This window comes from Heloderma suspectum, chromosome 10 (assembly GCF_057233095.1).
Source record: "Heloderma suspectum isolate Gila_16-S chromosome 10, 16-S_ref, whole genome shotgun sequence".
NCBI classification, from domain to species: domain Eukaryota; kingdom Metazoa; phylum Chordata; class Lepidosauria; order Squamata; family Helodermatidae; genus Heloderma; species Heloderma suspectum.
In genome coordinates, this window is record NC_139467.1 from 9,841,517 (window position 1) to 9,862,061 (window position 20,545).

General features: G+C 46.9%; 1 protein-coding gene across 1 annotated transcript in view; it reads right to left on the reverse strand.

Annotated features, from left to right (window-relative positions):
* Nucleotides 1-12,047: 12,047 nt before the first annotated feature.
* The window catches only part of LOC146337642 (pregnancy-specific glycoprotein 22-like), a 29,198-nt gene continuing 20,700 nt past the window's right edge, over nt 12,048-20,545 (reverse strand). Inside the window, exons 5-6 of the mRNA XM_084815035.1 lie at nt 14,140-14,214; nt 12,048-12,735 (exon numbers count right to left, since the gene is read on the reverse strand). Coding sequence (XP_084671161.1) covers nt 14,177-14,214 — 38 coding nt within the window. The 3' untranslated portion in view covers nt 12,048-12,735; nt 14,140-14,176. The remainder of the gene's footprint in view (nt 12,736-14,139; nt 14,215-20,545) is intronic.

Sequence of the window (20,545 nt, forward strand, 5' to 3'; positions counted from 1 at the left end):
CCCTTCTTTCCTCAGCTACTTGTAAAGCCTCATCAGACAGCCACTTGGCTTTCTTGCATTTCTTTTTCTTGGGGATGGATTTCGTTGCTGCCTCCTGAACAATGTTACGGACCTCCGTCCATAGTTCCTCAGGCACTCTATCAGGTCTAATCCCTGAAATCTATTCCTCACCTCCACTGTATATTCATCAGGGATATGATTTAGGTCATACCTGAATGGTTTAGTGGTTTTCCCTACATTCTTCAATTTAAGCCGAAATTTTGCAACAAGAAGCTCATGATCTGAGCCGTAGTCAGCTCCAGGTCTTGTTTTTTTACTGACTGTATAGAGCTTCTCCATCTTTGGCTGCAAAGGACATAATCAATCTGATTTCGATATTGACCATCTGGTGATGTCCATGTGTAGACTCGTCTCTTGTGCTGTTGGAAAAGAGTGTTTGCTATGATCAGCATGTTCTCTTGGCAAAACTCTATTAGCCTTTGTCCTGCTTCATTTTGTACACCAAGGCCATGCCTGCCTGTTATCCTGGTGATTTCTTGACTTCCTACTTCAGCATTCCAATCCCCTATGATGAAGAGGACATCTTTTTTCAAAAATGCCACCAAAAGAAATTCTAACTTCTGCTTCAAAAAAGTGGAAGCCTCAACACAGTTGATGGTGTTGCCACCTACGGAAGCAGCGCATAAACCAAACCCCCTTAGGACAAAAGAGAGAAGCTGTGCTACAACCCCTGCCAATAGGGAGCCCTAGCTGTGAGAAACTGTGGGAGAAATTGTCTCCCCAATTTCTCTGCCCACAAATAGGCTGGAGATTTTTAAGAGGCCATCTGTGCACAGCTTTACCTATATTTGAGAGGTTTCCCAGCTTTTGTGCAGGTTCCCCTCCCCCCCAAAAAAGGTTGAAATGCCTCTCCTAAGGCCGAATTACTGACAGGAAGAGCTTTGAGCTAAAACAGGGTGGTATTTTTGTATTTTGGCCTCACCCCCTTTGCCTTTGAGCCCACCCACCACTGAAACGTGGCCCCTGAGAGCTTCTCTGAAATGAGTAATTCAGGCCTTGGACTGAAAGAGGTTCCTCACCCATGTCCTATAGCCTCTAACTGCCAGTCCATCCTATGACCGACCCTAGGTGGTTCTCCCTGGCCTCTGCTCCTAGCTACCTCCCCTCTCCTGGGCATATCTCCTTTGAAAACATACAGTAGTCTTAGATCAGGTTAACTGTCATGGTTTCCCCCAAAGCCACATGGTGGGAGTAGGGATGCATGAACCCACCACTGTTTGGTCCAGGGGGGTATGTGTCTGCTGCAGGGCAATTTGGGCTGCTTGGGGCCCTGTGGAGTCCTCAGGGGCCCTGCCATGTCCACCGGAGTTGGCGGAGCGTCTCTCCAGCTTTCTAAGACTAAAACACACGAAACACTAATGGCAGCTGCCATTAGCCTATCCAGGGAAATTACAGCCAGTCATGGCGTATTTTACACCATTTGTGGCCGTAAAGCACTTACTTTTACCTAAACTGCAGCTGTTTATGGCTGTATTTAAGGAAAAGTGCTTTACGGCCACAAATGGTGTACAATACGCCATCTACGGCTGTAACATTCCTGCAACAAGCTAATGGCAGCTGCCACTAGCATATTGTGTTTCTTAGGAGGCTGGAGAGCTGCTCCGAGGGAACTCTTCTGGACCCAGAGGTAAGTGCAGCCAGTCTGCTGCGGACTCTGGAGGCTGGATTCTTTGGAATCCGGCATCATTTGAGTCCATGGCGGATTTCTCCAGCATCCCTAGGTGGTGGGAAGGACAGCTGAACCAATGTAAAATCCACACATCCCTGTTTACCATGCACCTAAGGTAGTTATCGTATGCTGTGCTTAAACTGGCTTCTCTTGCTCAGCCTTTCGTAACCGTATGGCACTTACCTTGACCACCAGTAGCATCCCTCTAGAGAAGAATCTAAAGAGATTTCGGAGATATGTGATGTCTTTTGCTATTGCTGCTCAAACCCAGTAGCACTGCATATTTGCTAGGAAATTTCCCACTGTCACTGCAAAAATAAGGCATGTAATGCTGGTTGGGTGTAATGGGAGTTGTAGTCATAAACATCTGGAGGGCACCAGGTTGAGGAAGGCTGGTGTAATAAAACATGTGCCTCTCACGGGCAAAAGTTGTATTTTTAACATGTAAATGAAGAAACTGCCTCGTGGCTAGAAGAGAAAGGAAGGTCAGGGAAAAAGACTGGGGAGTAGGGGGGGTACACCCTATGACAAATGAGACGTGTCTGTTGGGTATGCTTAACAACCCAATCCGGTACATCCTACCTCAGAAGTAATTTCATCCCCCTGAATTCAATGGGACTTACTCCCAGGTGAATGTGTATTGGATTGCAGCCTTCGTCACTGTGGAAGATGTGCAACATGAAGTCTGGATGTTACTTGTGTCTCTCCCTCCATTTTCTCCCTCTCATTGTCTACATTTTCACTGTAATTTCTTTGGGGCAGGGACCTGAACCCTCCGATTTGGACTGGCTGAATGGGTGTGATGGGTGAATGTTTGCAAACATTTCTGTAGCTCAGAAATAAGCCTGAAGCTTGGAATAAGAGCGGGAGTTCTGAAACATGGTGCTTAAATTTAAGAGGAGCTGTATGCTATAGTGTGCGTTGGGTGTGTGGACTGGGTTGGCAGGAGAGGTCTTAGGGAGGTTGCTAAGGAGCCAGGGTTCCTAAACATTTTTAAATTATTTGGAGGGGGGCAGCAGGAGCCATGGGGGGGGCACCTGTGTGTTTCCTGAACCTGTCCTAAAGGAAGGGGCTTGAAAAGCAGGGTCCTGAGGAAAGAGTGGGTAGTAGAGACATGGATTTGAGGAGCCTAGGAGCACTGCCTTCCCTCTGATTTGGCTTCATGATGATGCCACACAGCCCATCAGATTTGGCTAGGCGATAGTGTTTCAAAGCCAATTCAGAGGGAGGGCAGGAAGCATGGCCCTCACTCTGGGCTCAGGAGAAAAATAGCACCATGGAGTGACAGGGCAGTGAAGAAGGGTGAGCTGGGGGAGTGGAGGTTTTCTTGTCACACTTCCCCCCCCCCCGCCCTTTGCTTATGAAGTGAAAAAGTTTGTGGTAGAGCATTTGGCTCAGCCCTAGTTTTTAGAGCCTGAAGAATGAATCCTGCCAGTTGAGGACTCTACTGTTCTCTTCTGCACAATTATTAAAGGGTGCAGGAGTGCTCTCCAATTTTGCATCTGGAAATATGTCGTAATATACATCCTAATATGTCATGTAAGCATATGTGTATTTGTACATTTAATTGTTGTGAACTGCTCAGAGACCCTCAGCTGTTGGGCAGGATATAAATGTATTAAATAAATAAGTAATAAAATATATTTGAATGTCATGTTTTAATTTGAATGAACCATCCTGTCATGCCCTACTTGGAGGAGGATTCAACTGAGGAAGAAGAGGAGGGGGAGAGCCGGCACAATGGGCCCCAGCCAGAGCTAGGCAAGGAACAGGAGGCCTTGGCTGACAGTCCTCTCCTGGAATCACTACACGAGCAACCTGGCCCCTCTCAAACAGTTCCTGAATTCCCCCAAATGCTGGAGGCAGAGCCTGAAATAATTCATCCCTCTGAACCAGACCTGAACAGCACAAGAACAAAAGGAAGGCACACTGTGGGGCCTCCCTTAAAAGCAACACGCAGACCTAATTAGCCAGCTGTGCTGGTTAACAATCAGCTATAAATTCAGCCCTGCAGACGCCAACTCTCTGCTGCAAACAACAGCGCCTTAACCTCGGCTTTGGCATTCCAGGATATCAGATCTAACAGGCTCCTTGACCTTCCGCTACCCATCTGGACACTGCTTTTGGGCACCCCCCTGACTGGCCTTGACACTTGAGTAGACAGCTGCTGGTGAACCAACCTTTTGACTGTTCTGACCTCACCTGTGCCTGCGTTGAAACAGGACACATCCAATTATTTGATTAGAAAGAATTAGGTTTCTAATTTTGTCTGCCACTCTTCAGTGCAACAGGTACACAAGTGACACTGTATAGATAATAAAATAGTAATATTAATAGGAATATACATACATGTATAGCCACAGTATCCAGCTTGAGGTCTAGCAACTTTATTAGCAGCTGCCCAACACACCACATTCAGCTGATGAAGTTTCTCCCCCCCCCACACAACAAATTCTTTTTCATGCTGGGGGGTGGGGGTGGGGAGGAAATCACCTGTTCACATTTCTGCGTGTCAGAGAGCTTAAAGGCAAAGGAGCATACACACCCCAAATTGGCCACCCTAATGGTAATTTGTGCAGTGTGTTATTAAAATGCAGGAGAACCCATAAGTGGATCAATCTGTGTAAGGCCCAGCATCCCTGTCTCATGATCACCATCTAGACTTCAATGAATCATCTATTTCCGATGTTCAGGCTGTGAGTGCCGATGTTTATGTAGACCAAACAGCACCACCCACACACAAGAGGGAGGCAATAGCAGGGTCAGGAGAGCCCCAAAGTTTGCAGAAGAATACAAAATATTTAGAAAAAGACTCCAAGTTGGGGCGGGCACCCCCAAAACATCCAGTGAGGACTGAGTGTGTTCAACAGCCATAGAATGCTGTGTATGGTGGGGTGGAATAGAAAACTGGGTGAGAGCGAGAATGGCTGGATTTCTGAACAGGGAACACTTCACACTGCAACATTTTGTTGCAGGTCTCACCAGTGGAGGCTGGTGACTCCAAAGTAAGTGGGGCGGTACATCCGTTCTGGTTTCAGTCCAAACTTTAAAGGAGCTATCCAAGGTGCCTCCGCACCTTGGATAGCTCCTTTAGAGTTCTGACTGGTTTTGACTGAAATGGATTTACCACCCCACTGACATCACTGGTCTCCATGGGATCTCACTTGTGTCTACTAATATCGATCTCAATTTGCCTAGTGCTGCTCCTTATGTAGCCAAAATGGCATCAACTATGTAGAAGGGAGGAAGTATCAGCTTCCCCAAGGTTTGCATAAGCCCCAACACTTCAGGGGGGGGGGAATTCTCAAAGCTGTGGGGTGGGAGCCCCTTCCCCAAATAGCCCATCCCACCCCCCCAAAAGCCCAATGAGTATTGAGCGTGGCCACAGAATGCTGAAAGATGGTTGCATGGGGTGGGGGTGGGGGAATGGAAAACCAGTAGGAAGGGAGCTGGAATGAAATGGAGTGCCAGATAAGAGGGCATGGCTGGCTGGAACACAGGACAGGACACACTTGATCTGCAAGGTTTTGTGGCAGGTCCCCCTTGTTAATTTTTATCCCTGCTTGAACCTTTCCCCATATTCAGTTTGCTCAGTAACTCAATGCTCCGGAGCCCTTTCTTCCTGAATTTGTTAACCGCTTAGCTAATGATCAAATGCCTCCCAGTAATTAAAACACTTCCAGAGAGTTTTGAACAAAGAGGTTCCACCCAGCTGCTCTTTCATGGCGACTTCATCAATGTGAAGTCATCCAAAGATGCACCGTCAGAAGCCATGCTCCAGTTTTCCAGTTCTCAGAGGTTTGGAATGTGGGGTTGTCATTCTTTGATTTCGCTCCTGTTCCTGGCCTTTAAGTGCAGCCTGAGAACATACAGGAACTATGGAGGTGAAGCTTGACCCTGGGCATGGAGATGGGAGGGGTGAAGTCATCTTCACTTGTCACCGATTAAATGTATGTGTGTCAGGCTGTTCTTAAAGGCACAGCAGCAGGGGCAGTTAAAAAAACAACCCCAAAACAGGTGGCTGGGAGGCCAAAGTCTATAAAGAATGTGGAAGAGTCTCCTCCGTTCTTGGTCTGAACTTCAAATGAAAGGTGGTGGGTGTCTTCCAGATTCTGCTCTAGCCAAGTTGGGGGAGGGGGGCAAAAAGAGAGAATGCAAAGTCCTGAGAGTCATGACTTCTAACCTGAACAGGCCCTATGATCATAATAAAGAAGGATTTGGCTTCAGTAAAATAACTTGTATTCCAAAATATTTGGGCGATAATAAATTCAGTCTTTCCTTCCCCAACTCATCCAACACTTTCTCATGAAACTGCCCCTCCCACATCTTTCTATGTCTTCCCATCCTCCCAGATTGGCATCAGTCTCAGGATGCCTGAATCACATAAGATGCACTTAACTACATTAACAAGTAGGTAAAAATGGTGGAGTAAAAAAAAGGCAAATGCTATTTTGGGGCTGCATTAATAGAAGCATCGCTTCCAAATCCCAGGAAGTACTAGTCCCCCTCTACTCAGCACTGGTTAGGCCTCATCTGGAGTACTGTGTCCAGTTCTGGGTGCCACACGTTAAGAAGGATGCAGACAAGCTGGAGAGGGTTCAGAGGAGGGCAACAAAGATGATCAGGGGACTGGAAACAAAGCCCTGTGAAGAGAGATGGAAAGAACTGGGCAAGCTTAGCCTTGAGAAGAGAAGACTGAGGGGAGATACAATAATGCTCTTCAAGTACTGGAAAGATTGTCACAGAGAGGAAGGCCAGGATCTCTTCTCGATCATCCCAGAGTGCAGGACACGGAATAATGGGCTCAAGTTACAGGAAGCCAGATTCCAGCTGAACATCAGGAGAAACTTCCTGACCATTAGAGCAGTATGACAATGGAACCAATTCCCTGGGGAGGTGGTGGGCTCTCCCACACTGGAGGCATTCAAGACGAGGCTGGACAGCCATCTGTCAGGGATGCTGTGACTTGGATTCCTGCACTGAGCAGGGGGTTGGACTCGATGGCCTTGTAGGCCCCTTCCAACCCTACTATTCTATGATTCTATGAGTGAAAGAGAGAATAGGAAAAAAGAAAATGTGAGCAGGAGGGTGAGGGTGGGGGTGGGGAGCTTTGGCAACCCTATTTATTTACAGGAGTATTTGTATGCTGCCCAATAACAGTGTTCTCTGGGAAGCAACAACTGAACCATGAATAGCAACATAAGAATTTCAGCAGCAGTAAGTAAAACAGTATAATAAGTTACCTGACATCACTAAAAGCGGGTGTAAAATTCAGTGGATGAAATCTTCACAGATCTGAAAAACGGGGCAGGCCCTACCATGAGGCAGAATGAGGTGGCCGCCTCAGGTGGCAGGTCGGGAGGGTGGGATGCAGCGGTGGTGAGTTGGAGGACTGAGCTACATACCGCCTGCCCTGGGCCCCCTAAGCTAGCCTGGCCTGCTGCCCTCAGGTGTGGTAGAGGATGCTGTCCTGTCACCAGTGGTGAAGAAGAACCCAACAGACAGTACAGTTGGCTTCTGTATGTGGAATGGGGGTGGGGTCATTTTGCCATTTCAGGCAGCAAAATGTCTTGGGCCAGCCCTGCTAAAAGGCTTGGGAAAGTAAATGGGCATTTACCTGCTGCCAAAAAGAGTACAAGGAAGGCACCAGGTGAGCCTGTCTGGAGAGGGCATTCCATAACTGGGGTGCCACCACTCAAAAGGCCCAACCTCCAGTAGTCACATGTTACACCTGACTTGGTAGGGGCACCTGGAGAGTGGCCTCTGAAAATGTTCTCAGTGTCTGGGCAGGTACATGTGGGAGTAAGCAATCCTTCAGGTTACCTGGTTGCAAGCAGTTAAGGCTGTCAAAGGTCAAACCTCTAGGCATGAGGAGAGAGGACGAGCAAGGGAAAAAGTGGAGATATAGAGCAGGAGACAGATTGGTTGCATCACTCTGTCCTGTTGCCTCTTTTCAAGGTTTAATCAGTCATTATCTCCGAGATGAAACCTAGCAACCCTACGGAGCTCCATGATCTCTTTTCTTCTTCTCGCTTATGACTTCGTGTGCTACAGAACTGAGGCCAGGCATTCAAAAGCAGTCTTGAGACTGGAACCCAGGTAAGCCTAGCTTCGAATTAAAACCAGTAAGCCTAGTTTCCTCATGGCCTGCCAGCCAAAATTAAAAGGTGCAGGAAAAATATCCCTCCCCCCATGCCCCCATGCAGGCTTCTGTGGTGGTTCCAAAAGCATTGCAGAGTTCTTGTGACAACTTGTGGTCGCTTTCTTCCCCATCAGCAAGAATTGGGAAAGATGCTTACGATTAGCTAATCTTCCCTCTTACTTCCCACTTACTTCCCCCCGCCCAAGCAAGCAGTTTCAACATGCTGGAATTGCAATGAGAAATAACATAGGAGTCAGAAGGCAGTTAGAAAGTGGGGAAATGCGACTTCATGCTAGGGTGGCCAGGTTGCAAGCAACCCAGAGATTCTCCTGTGCTTTTAAACCCGCTGCTGAATTGGAAACCAGAAACAAGGCTTCATCTACCTGTTTTATCCTAGTCCAGCTGTATCCACCCCTCTCCCCGCAGTACTGGCTCTGTTGCTGACTTAGTCCTACTTAGAGCACACCAGTGGTGTCGTGGAGTCAGGGCTCACAGCATCAAAGCACCAGGACTTTCTGATCTGCAGGAATGATGTCTTCTGCCATCCCCCACAGACTTCCCTGTTCCTTCTGAGCTTGGCTGCAATTCTCACAGTTGTTGTTGTTCAGTCGTTCAGTCGTGTCCGACTCTTCGTGACCCCATGGACCATAGCACGCCAGGCCTTCCTGTCCTGCGCTCTCTCCCGGAGCGTGCTCAAGTTCATATTCATTGCATCCGTGATGCTATCTAGCCATCTCATCCTCTGCCGTCCCCTTCTCCTTTTGCCTTCAGTCTTTCCCAGCATCAGGGTCTTTTCCAGGGAGTTTTCTCTTCGCATTAGGTGGCCAAAATATTGGAGCTTCAGCTTCATTATCTGTCCTTCCAATGAGCACTCAGGGTTGATTTCCTTTAGGATGGACTGATTTGACCTCCTTGCAGTCCAGGGGACTCGTAAGAGTCTTCTCCAGCACCACAGTTCGAAAGCATCAATTCTTCGGCGCTCAGCCTTCCTTATAGTCCAGCTCTCACAGCCATACATTACTACTGGGAAAACCATAGCTTTGATTAGACGGACCTTTGCCGGCAAGGTGATGTCTCTGCTTCTTACTATGCTGTCTAGGTTGGCCATAGCTTTCCTCCCAAGGAGCAAGCGTCTTTTAATTTCAGGGCTACAGTCACCGTCTGCGGTGATCTTGGAGCCCAAGAAAGTAAAATCTGTCACTGCTTCCATTTCTTCCCCTTCTATATGCCAGGAAGTGATGGGGCCAGATGCCATGATCTTCGTTTTTTTAATGTTGAGTTTCAAACCAGCTTTTGCACTCTCCTCTTTCACCCTCAACAAGAGGCTCTTGAGATCCTCTTCGCTTTCTGCCATTAGGGTGGTATCGTCTGCATATCGGAGGTTGTTGATAATTCTCCCAGCAATCTTAATTCCGACCTCTGATTCATCCAACCCGGCATTTCTCATGATGTACTCTGCATATAAGTTAAATAAGCAGGGTGACAATATGCAGCCTTGTCGTACTCCTTTCCCAATTTTGAACCAATCGGTTGTTCCATGTCTGGTTCTTACTGTTGCTTCTTGACCCTCATACAGGTTTCTCAGGAGACAGGTAAGGTGGTCTGGTACTCCCATCACTTTAAGAATTTGCCACAGTTTGTTGTGATCCACACAATCAAAGGCTTTAGCATAGTCAATGAAGCAGAAATAGACGTTTTTCTGGAATTCTCTTGCTTTCTCCATGATGCAGCGAATGTTGGTGATTTGATCTCTAGTTCCTCTGCCTCTTCTAAACCCAGCTTGTACTTCCGGTAGTTCTCGGTTCGCATACTACCTTGCTGGCATGTGAAATGAGCGCAATGGTACGGTAGTTTGAACACTCTTTGGCGTTGCCCTTCTTTGGAATTGGAATGTAAACTGACCTTTTCCAGTCTTGTGGCCACTGTTGAGTGTTCCAGATTTGTTGGCATATTGAATGCAGCACTTTAACAGCATCATCTTTTAGGATTTTAAATAGCTCGGCTGGAATACTGTCATCTCCGCTAGCTTTGTTGTTACTAATGCTTCCTAAGGCCCACTTGACTTCACTCTCGAGGATGTCCGGCTCAAGTTCAGTGACCGCACTATCATGGCTATCAGGGACATTCAGATCTTTCCTGTATAGTTCTTCTGTGTATTCTTGCCACCTCTTCTTAATCTCATCTGCTTCTGTTAGGTCCCTGCCTTCTTTGTCCTTGATCATGCCCGTCTTTGCACAAAACGTTCCCTTGAGATCTCCAATTTTCTTGAAGAGATCTCTAGTCTTTCCCATTCTGTTGTTTTCCTCGATTTCTTTGCATTGTTCATTTAAGAAGGCCTTCTTGTCTCTCCTTGCTATTCTCTGGAACTCTGCATTCAGTTGGATATATCTTCCCCTTTCTCCCTTGCTTTTTGCTTCCCTTCTTTCCTCAGCTACTTGTAAAGCCTCATCAGTCAGCCACTTGGCTTTCTTGCATTTCTTTTTCTTGGGGATGGATTTCGTTGCTGCCTCCTGAACAATGTTACGGACCTCCGTCCATAGTTCCTCAGGCACTCTGTCTTTCAGGTCTAATCCCTGAAATCTATTCCTCACCTCCACTGTATATTCATCAGGGATATGATTTAGGTCATACCTGAATGGTTTAGTGGTTTTCCCTACGTTCTTCAATTTAAGCCGAAATTTTGCAAGAAGCAGCTCATGATCTGAGCCACAGTCAGCTCCAGGTCTTGTTTTGAATGACTGTATGGAGCTTCTCCATCTTTGGCTGCAAAGGACATAATCAATCTGATTTCGATATTGACCATCTGGTGACGTCCATGTTTAGAGTCGCCTCTTGTGCTGTTGGAAAAGAGTGTTTGCTATGATCAGCATGTTCTCTTGGCAAAACTCTATTAGCTTTTGTCCTGCTTCATTTTGTACACCAAGGCCATGCCTGCCTGTTATCCCTGTGATTTCTTGACTTCCTACTTTAGCATTCCAATCCCCTATGATGAAGATGACATCTTTTTTTGGTGTTAGTTCTAGAAGGTGTTGTAGGTCATCATAGAACCGATCAACCTCAGCTTCTTCGGCCTCAGTGGTTGGGGCATAGACTTGAATTACTGTGATGTTGAATGGTTTGCCTTGGATTCGTACTGAGATCATTCTATCATTTTTAAGATTGTACCCCAGTACTGCTTTTCCCACCCTTTTGTTGACTATGAGTGCTACTCCATTTCTTCTAAGGGATTCTTGCCCACAGTAGTAGATATGATGGTCACCTGAATTAAATTCGCCCATGCCTGTCCATTTTAGTTCGCTGATTCCCAAGATGTCGATGTTCAATCTTGCCATCTCATGTTTGACCACCTCCAGCTTACCTTGATTCATTGATCTGACATTCCAGGTTCCTAAACAATATTGTTCTTTACAGCATCGGATTTTCTTTTCACCACCAGACACATCCACAGCTGAGTGTCCTTTCGGCTTTGGCCCAGCCGCTTCACTCTTTCTGGCGCTACTTGGAAATACCCTCTGCTCTTCCCCAGTAGCATATTGGACACCTTCCGACCTGAGGGGCTCATCTTCCGGCGTCATCTCTTTTAGCCTTGTGATACGTTCCATGGGGTTTTCTTGGCAAGAATACTGGAGTGGGTTGCCATTTCCTTCTCCAGTGGACCACATTTTGTCAGAACTCTCTGCCATGACCTGTCCGTCTTGGGTGGCCCTGCACGGCATAGCTTATGGCTTCACTGAGTTACGCAAGCCCCTTCGCCACAACAAGGCAGTGATCCATGAAGGGGAATTCTCACAGTAGCTGCAGGGAAATGGATTTTCCTAGCAACAATATATAGTTGTGAGCTATTCTTGTTGTAATGCAAAGTGCTTTGGGGTGGCTTGGTCTTGAATGGGCAATTAAAACCCATCAGCTTTACAAAAGACCTATGAAAGACATACATAATACACACAGAGAGATAGATCAACACAGCTACCTGCCTCTTAGGTCTCTCCTTAGGGGCGTGGCTATGGGGACTGTCATGAGAGCCTGCATTGCAAAATTTACCACTACACCTGTACCCCACTGGAGCAGACCTATTGCAATCCATGGGACTCAAGCTGGTCATGGGGGATGCAGAAGGACCAAGAACAGTGGTGCTTGCTGCATATGGGAACTGTCAATGATAAATCCGAAACAAGGTTTGATAGGTACAGCATTTAATTACTGCAGCAAAAAAAGTATTTTGTTTAAAGCATCAGTATCAAGACAACACCAGACATATAACTTTTTTTGTTCAACACTGAATAAAACATATTGATTATTGGCAAAACAAGCCACATACTTCAAAAAATATATGATTTATGCTTTTTTATAGATTGTACATTCTGCAGTTTTAGTATTTTAATCTTTTGTTATTAACAGAAATGAAATAATCTCTCTCTCTCTCTCTCTCTCTCTCTCTCTCAAACCAGTCCATCCTCCAGGAAATAAAGCCAGACTGCTCCCTTGAGGGAATTATATTAAAGGCAAAACTGAAGTACTCTGGCCACATCATGAGAAGACAGGATACCCTGGAGAAGATGCTGATGCTAGGGAAAGTGGAAGGCAAAAGGAAGAGGGGCCGACCAAGGGCAAGGTGGATGGATGATATTCTGGAGGTGAAGGACCCAACCTTGGGGGAGCTGGGGGTGGCGACGGCCGACGGGAAGCTCTGGTGTGGGCTAGTCCATGAAGTCACGAAGAGTCGGAAGCGACTGACCGAATAAACAACAACAATATATGTAAAGACAGCACCGGATTTAGGATCTTTCTTGATGCGCTGCTTCGCACTATATGCAGAGATGTGAAACTTTTCAGACTGTCATGCGCCTCTCGTCTATAGAAGAAGCTGAAGAAAGATTTAGAAATTAGAATGTGATATTATTAATGGTATTATTTAGAGAGTGTTATCCAGCTGTGTGGCACTCTAAGCATAAACAACAAAAAGGAGAGAGAACGCTGCCCCAAACAGCTTACAAACTAAGATTTGATCGTGGGAAGAGAACAGACGGAGGGAAGAGGCAAGATTAGGATGGAACAAAACAGTTTTGATTTTAGTAAGTGAGAACTAATGACTGGATCTAGCAGTTGTAATTAATTACAACAGTAGGCGGCACAGTTAGAGTTGCCAGCTCTCTTTGTCTTTTTAAGCAATCCCCCTGTTCCTCTGCCTGTAAAAGCAGCTTGATCCGCAGATATTATGAGCAGGTAATAATGCTTATGTTCATACCGTAAAAAGCATTTTCTGCTTATTTCTGCAGATTAAGCTGTGTGCGTGTTTACTGATTAGCTGGCAATCCCATACATAGTAAATGCATCCCACTAACCATCATCCCCTTCAAATTCCCCAATTTTTGGAAGCACCATTCTAGATTGAAGACAGGACTATCCCCTGGTGGCCATTTTAGGATCTGCCACTTGTTACAGCAGCGCATTAATTCCATTGTACAGCCTCTTCTGATACCACCGTTCTATGAAAGAGAGATGCAACTGCTCCAGCCTGCTTGGAAGTCAGACCCAGAATCTTCTGCCCCACGAACCCAGATGTATGGGAAGTGTTGCGGTTGTTCTTTAGGGCTGACAGTGGGACACTCTGCACCTGGTCATGTGAGCTGACTTCACTACTTTGGGGGAGGGACCTCAGCTCCATGGTAGTGCTCATGCTTGAGAAGTCCTTTCTCTGCCTGGGGGCGGGGGGTCCTCGGGAGTTGCTGCCCATCAGAGTAGACCAGCTTCCTCAGCCTGCCTCCCCCTAGCAGTTCCCTCGCTGTTTTTGCACACCTCTGCCATGTTGGCAGTGGCAAAACCCGTGCCAATTTAGCAGCCTCCCTTAAGCATAATTCTGCTTGAAACAAATACTGCACTACTTACAGGTAGAGAACAAGTAACAAGTTGTGCACTCCCTATGTGCCTCAATAATCTGCTAAAAGTGTGACATTATTTGTGTGACATTCTTCTTGACATGCACTTTCTTTGGCCATGTCCTTCCTTTTCCTTGTTTTACTAAAAGTGCGACATTAATCTGTGAACAAGTAACAAGTTGTGCACTCCCCATGTGCCTTAATCTGCTAAGTGTGACATTTACCTGGTAATTTGGCAGTGAATTAGGTGGTCAGTGGGTGGTGGGTGGAATACATCCCCTGGTGAGTTTGGGAGGTGTTGTAGCTCCCTCTGACTCACAGAGGTTGCTTACCTCTGGCATAAAACAAAACAAAACAGCACAGTCCTGTCACTCACTATCATCCTAACTTACCTTTCAAAGGTGAGGCCATTGCTTCCAAATTCAGCATTCATGGAAAGAGCTTGGACCTCAGAGATGCGAAAGGGCCTGTAAAAGTGGTGGAAATGGGTTCATTTAACATATACATATTCTCTCCTTCCTCCAAGGGGCTCAGGACTGTTTCATCCTCACAACAATTTGACAAGGTAGGATAGGCTGAGAGGCCGTGATTGGCCGAAGCTTACAGCGTGGGCTTTCTGGCTAGGTGAAGAGATGAACCTAGCTCTCTTTGGTAAAAGACACCCCACACAAGCCCTCACCGCCACTCCTGATGCCCTTTCCCTTACCCCATACTGGCTGTTGTATATTTCCTGCTGTAGATCAGGGGTGGGCACCTTGTGGCCCTCCAGATGTTGATGTATTGCAGCTTCCATCCGCCCTAGCGAGCATGACCAATGGGCAAGGATGATGGGAAATGCAGCTGCTACCATCTGAAGGCACACAAGTTGCCCATCTGTACATCAGCCACAGCCCTCCCAGCCCATCCTATCTCACCATTTAAAAATGTAAACAAATGCTTGAGAACTATAGATGGGTGAGAAATTCATTTCAGGTCATTTTTCACAAGAATTTAGCAGAATTAGAAAATTCTTCATATTTGGGGAGAATGAAGTTGAAATTTTAAAAATCCAAATGTGGGAGAAAATGAAACTGATATCCATCCGTCCAGGCCCAGCGCTTTGAGTTCTCAACCCTTAAAGCCAGAGTGGGTTTCGTCTGAGTATGAATCCCTGTGTATTATTCAACCAGATCTGTGGTGCTGAATTAGAGTTTCCACCTCTTCTTTCTGGCAAGCTCCTCACTGTTAAAAACGACATGGCAGGCAGGTACAAGATGGGCCTCTCCACGCTGGGAATAGCTATAGCTATAGCTATAATTATAATTATAAGTTTTTTATAAGAAATTATTTTTAAAAATCGAATTTCTTCATCGAAAGGAGAGAAAGCGCTTGAGAGAACACACACAAAATGAGCATGAGGGATAGTGACTCTATCTTGTCCATCACTACTACTACAAACTAAAACATTGCCCAGAAAATACAGAACTTCAATACATATTTAGACTACACTACCTAAAGCCACCCCTTCATGGATCACTGCCTTGTTGTGGGGAAGGGGCTTGCGTAACTCAGTGAAGCCATAAGCTATGCTGTGCAGGGCCACCCAAGACGGACAGGTCATGGCAGAGAGTTCTGACAAAATGTGGTCCACTGGAGAAGGAAATGGCAACCCACTCCAGTATTCTTGCCAAGAAAACCCCATGGAATGTATCACAAGGCTAAAAGATATGTTGCCGGAAGATGAGCCCCTCAGGTTGGAAGGTGGTCAACATACTACTGGGGAAGAGCAGAGGGAGTTTCCAAGCAGCGCCAAAAAGAGTGAAGCGGCTGGACCAAAGGACACTCAGCTGTGGATGTGTCTGGAGGTGAAAAGAAAATCTGATGCTGCAAAGAACAATATTGTTTAGGAACATGGAATATAAGATCAAAGAATCAAGGTAAGCTGGAGGTGGTCAAACATGAGATGGCAAGATTGAACATCGACATCTTGGGAATCAGCGAACTACAATGGACAAGCATGGGCGAATTTAATTCAGGTGACCATCATATCTACCCATGGTCGCCGCCATTTGCGTACGGGCTTTTTTTTTTTTTTCCAAAGTCAGCCGTGATAGGCTACGTAAACCTTTACGTAGCCTATCACATTTGTTGGTTGTTGTTTTTTTCCACTTGGAAATGGCGGCATTTGCGTACACGCGGTTTGTTTGTTTTTAACTCAGCCGTGATAGGCTACGTAAACTTTTACATAGCCTATCATGGTGTTTTTTGAAAATCTAGCTGTGATAGGCTATGTAAATCTTTACGTAGCCTATCACGTTTGTTGGTGTTTTTTTTTCCACTTGGAAATGGCGGCGGCGGCAGCAGCTGGTCGGAAGACCGGCCGCCGCTGCCGCCGCAACGCCGCCGAACCGCCGCTGGGACCCACTGCCACAAGGGACAATCGCTGAAGGTAAGTCCCATCCCGGGGGGTTAGCGGGGGTGGCAGCGGACCGTTTCTCCACCAATTTCGGGGGGCTGAATCTGTTGGCATTTGGCCCCCCGGAGATTCGTGGAGAAATTCTCCGACATCCCTAGCCTTGGTGTACAAAATGAAGCAGGACAAAGGCTAATAGAGTTTTGCCAAGAGAACATGCTGATCATAGCAAACACTCTTTTCCAACAGCACAAGAGGCGACTCTACACATGGACATCACCAGATGGTCAATATCGAAATCAGATTGATTATGTCCTTTGCAGCCAAAGATGGAGAAGCTCTATACAGTCAGTAAAAACAAGACCTGGAGCTGACTGTGGCTCAGATCATGAGCTGCTTCTTGCAAAATTTCGGCTTAAATTGAATAACGTAGGGAAAACCACTAAGCCATTCAGGTATGACCTAAATCATATCCCTTATGAATATACGGTGGAGGTGAGGAATAGATTTCAGGGATTAGACCTGATAGACAGAGTGCCTGAGGAACTATGGATGGAGGTCCGTAACATTGTTCAGGAGGCAGCAACGAAATCCATCCCAAAGAAAAAGAAATGCAAGAAAGCCAAGTGGCTGTCTGATGAGGCTTTACAAGTAGCTGAGGAAAGAAGGGAAGCAAAAAGCAAGGGAGAAAGGGGAAGATATATCCAACTGAATGCAGAGTTCCAGAGAATAGCAAGGAGAGACAAGAAGGCCTTCTTCAATGAACAATGCAAAGAAATCGAGGAAAACCATAGAATGGGAAAGACTAGAGATCTTTTCAAGAAAATCGGAGATCTCAACGGAACATTTTGTGCAAAGACGGGCATGATAAAGGACAAACAAGGCAGGGACCTAACAGAAGCAGATGAGATTAAGAAGAGATGGCAAGAATACACAGAAGAACTATACAGGAAAGATCTTAATGTCCCTGATAGCCATGATAGTGCGGTCACGGAACTCGAGCTGGACATCCTCGAGAGTGAAGACAAGTGGGCCCTAGGAAGCATTAGTAACAACAAAGCTAGCGGAGATGACAGTATTCCAGCTGAGCTATTTCAAATCCTAAAAGATGATGCTGTTAAAGTGCTGCACTCAATATGCCAGCAAATTTGGAACACTCAACAGTGGCCACAGGACTGGAAAAGGTCAGTTTACATTCCAATTCCAAAGAAGGGCAATGCCTAGGAATGTCATAGAATTTTGCCACGAATCTCGGGGAGGCCGAATGCCAGTGCATTCGGCCCCCCGAAATCAGTGGCGAAACGGTCTGCCCCCCCCCCCCGGGACGGGACTTACCTTGGGCGAATCTCCCTGGCTGTGGCGGCTGCGGCGGCCGCGGCAGCAGCGCAGCAGCGGTTCGGCAGCGGCGGCTGCGGCGGACGGTCTTCCGACCGGCTGCCGCCACCGCCATTTCCAAGTTAAAAAAAAAACACGTGATAGGCTACGTAAAGATTTACGTAGCCTATTACGGCTAGATTTTAAAAAAATATCGTGATAGGCTACGTAAAAGTTTACGTAGCCTATACGTCTAGTCTACGTAAACATGTACGTAGACTATGGTGAAAATAAGGGGAATGCAAATAGCGTTCCCCTTATTTTTGCCGTAGTCTACTAAATGTTTACATAGACTAGATGTGCCAAAATAAGGAACGCAAGTGGCGGCGCCCATGGGTGCCGCCATTTGCGTACGCGCATTTTTTTGTTTTTTGTTTAACTCAGCCGTGATAGGCTATGTAAACATTTACGTAGCCTATCACGGCTGACTGCAGGAATGCAAACGGTGGCGGCTATGGCCGCCGCCATTTGTAGACCTGGCTGGCAGGATTCGCGGCGGGAGGGATGGGACGCCTCCCCCCGGCCAGAATTTCGGGGGAAGGGACGGAGCGCCTCCCCCCCACTGCAAATCAAATTTCGTCACAGGTAAGTGACTTTCATATATCCCTAGCAATGCCAAAGGGTGTTCATACTACCGTACAATTGCGCTCATTTCACATGCCAGCAAGGTTATGCTCAAAATCCTACAAGCTAGGCTTCAGCTAGGGATGGTGGAGAATTCTGCCATGGAATTCAGTGAGGCTGAATGCACTGGCATTCGGCCCCCCGAAATCCGTGGCGGAACGGCCTGCCACCACCCTGCGGATGCCCCCCGGGATGAGACTTACCTGGGGCGGATGTTCTGGATGGCGGCGGCTCCAGCGGCGGCTTTGGCGGCAGCGGTTGGTGGTCTTCCAACTGGCTGCCGCCACCGCCATTTGCAGTCTGGTCTTTTTTTTTTTTTTACCCAGATGTGATAGTCTATGTAAAGACTTACGTAGCCTATCTCTTCTGGGTAAAAAAACAAAACAAAAAGCGTATGCAAATGGCGGCGGCTACGGCGGCTGCCATTTGTGTTCCTTATTTTTCGCCGTTTTAGTCTACGTAAATTTTTACGTAGACTATTACGGCGAATCAAAAAGGAATGCAAATAGCGCCCACTACGCTATTTGCGTTCCCCTTTATTTTCGCCGTAATAGTCTACGTAAATATTTACATAGACTAAAATGGCGAAAAATAAGGAATGCAAATGGTGGCCGCCGTAGCTGCTGCCATTTGCATACGCATTTTTTTTTTTTACCCAGAAGTGATATGTTACGTAAGTCTTTACGTAGCCTATCACGGTTAAATACAGGGACGCAAAAGGCAGCAGCTACGGCAGCTGCCATTTGCGTCCCTGCTGCACAGTGGCTGGATGTTTGGCTGTGGGCGAAGCCGGCTGGCGGCTCTGCGGAATTGCCGCGGAGCGGAGGCAGCCGGGCAGGACTCCAGGGGGAGGAACAGAGCGCCTCCCCCCCACTGAGGATTCCGGGGGGAGGGATGGAGTGTCTCCCTCCCCACTGTGAAGCAGATCCGCGAAACGGTAAGTGATTTTCATACATCCCTAGCTTCAGCAGTATGTGAACTGAGAACTACCGGAAGTACAAGCTGGGTTCCGAAGAGGCAGAGGAACTAGAGATCAAATCGCCAACATTCGCTGGATCATGGAGAAAGCAAGAGAATTCCAGAAAAACGTCTATTTCTGCTTCATTGACTACACTAAAGCCTTTGATTGTGTGGATAACAACAAACTCTGGCAAATTCTTAAAGAGATAGGAGTACCAGACCACCTTACCTGTCTCCTGAGAAACCTGTATGAGGGTCAAGAAGCAACAGTAAGAACCGGACATGGAACAACCGATTGGTTCAAAATTGGGAAAGGAGTACGACAAGGCTGTATATTGTCGCCCTGCTTATTTAACTTATATGCAGAGTATCATGAGAAACGCTGGGTTGGATGAATCACAGGCTGGAATTAAGATTGCCGGGAGAATTATCAACAACCTCAGAGATGCAGACGATACCACCCTAATGGCAGAAAGTGAAGAGGATCTAAAGAGCCTCTTGTTGAGGGGGAAAGTGGAGAGTGCAAAAACTGGTTTGAAACTCAACATTAAAAAAACTAAGATCATGGCATCTGGCCCCATCACTTCCTGGCATAGAGAAGGGGAAGAAATGGAAGCAGTGACAGATTTTATTTTCTTGGGCTCCAAGATCACCGCAGACAGTGACTGTAGCCATGAAATTAAAAGAATCTTGTTGCTCCTTGGGAGGAAAGCTATGGCAAACCGAGACAGCATAGTAAGAAGCAGAGACATCACCTTGCCGACAAAAGTCTGCATAATCAAAGCTATGGTTTTCCCAGTAGCAACGTATGGCTGTGAGAGCTGGACTATAAGGAAGGCTGAGCGCCGAAGAATGGATGCGTTCAATCTGTGGTGCTGGAGAAGACTCTTACGAGTCCCCTGGACTGCAAGGAGGTCAAATCAGTCCATCCTAAAGGAAATCAACCCTGAGTGCTCAATGGAAGGACAGATACTGAAGCTGAAGCTGAAATATTTTGGCCACCTAATGCGAAGAGAAAACTCTCTGGAAAAGACCCTGATGCTGGGAAAGATTGAAGGCAACAGGAGAAGGGGAGGGCAGAGGATGAGATGGCTAGATAGCATCACTGATGCAATGAATATGGACTTAAGCACACTCCGGGAGAGAGCACAGGACAGGAAGGCCTGGCGTGCTCTGGTCCATGGGGTCACGAAGAGTCAGACACAACTTAACGACTGAACAACAACAACCTAAAGCCACCTCAGTTCAGAGGCCCATAAGCCCCCTGTATTCAGCCAGGTCTGTGGTTAGAGGGCAGACTTGTGTGTGCCAGGTGGCCTGTGCTAATCCTCGTAAGGACACCTGCTGCCCACAGGTGTAGCGGAGGATGCTGCCGCATCGCCAGTGTCCAGGTGAGACTGAGCTACCAATCTGATTGGCTTCTGTACCTGGAGAGACAGAAGCGGTGC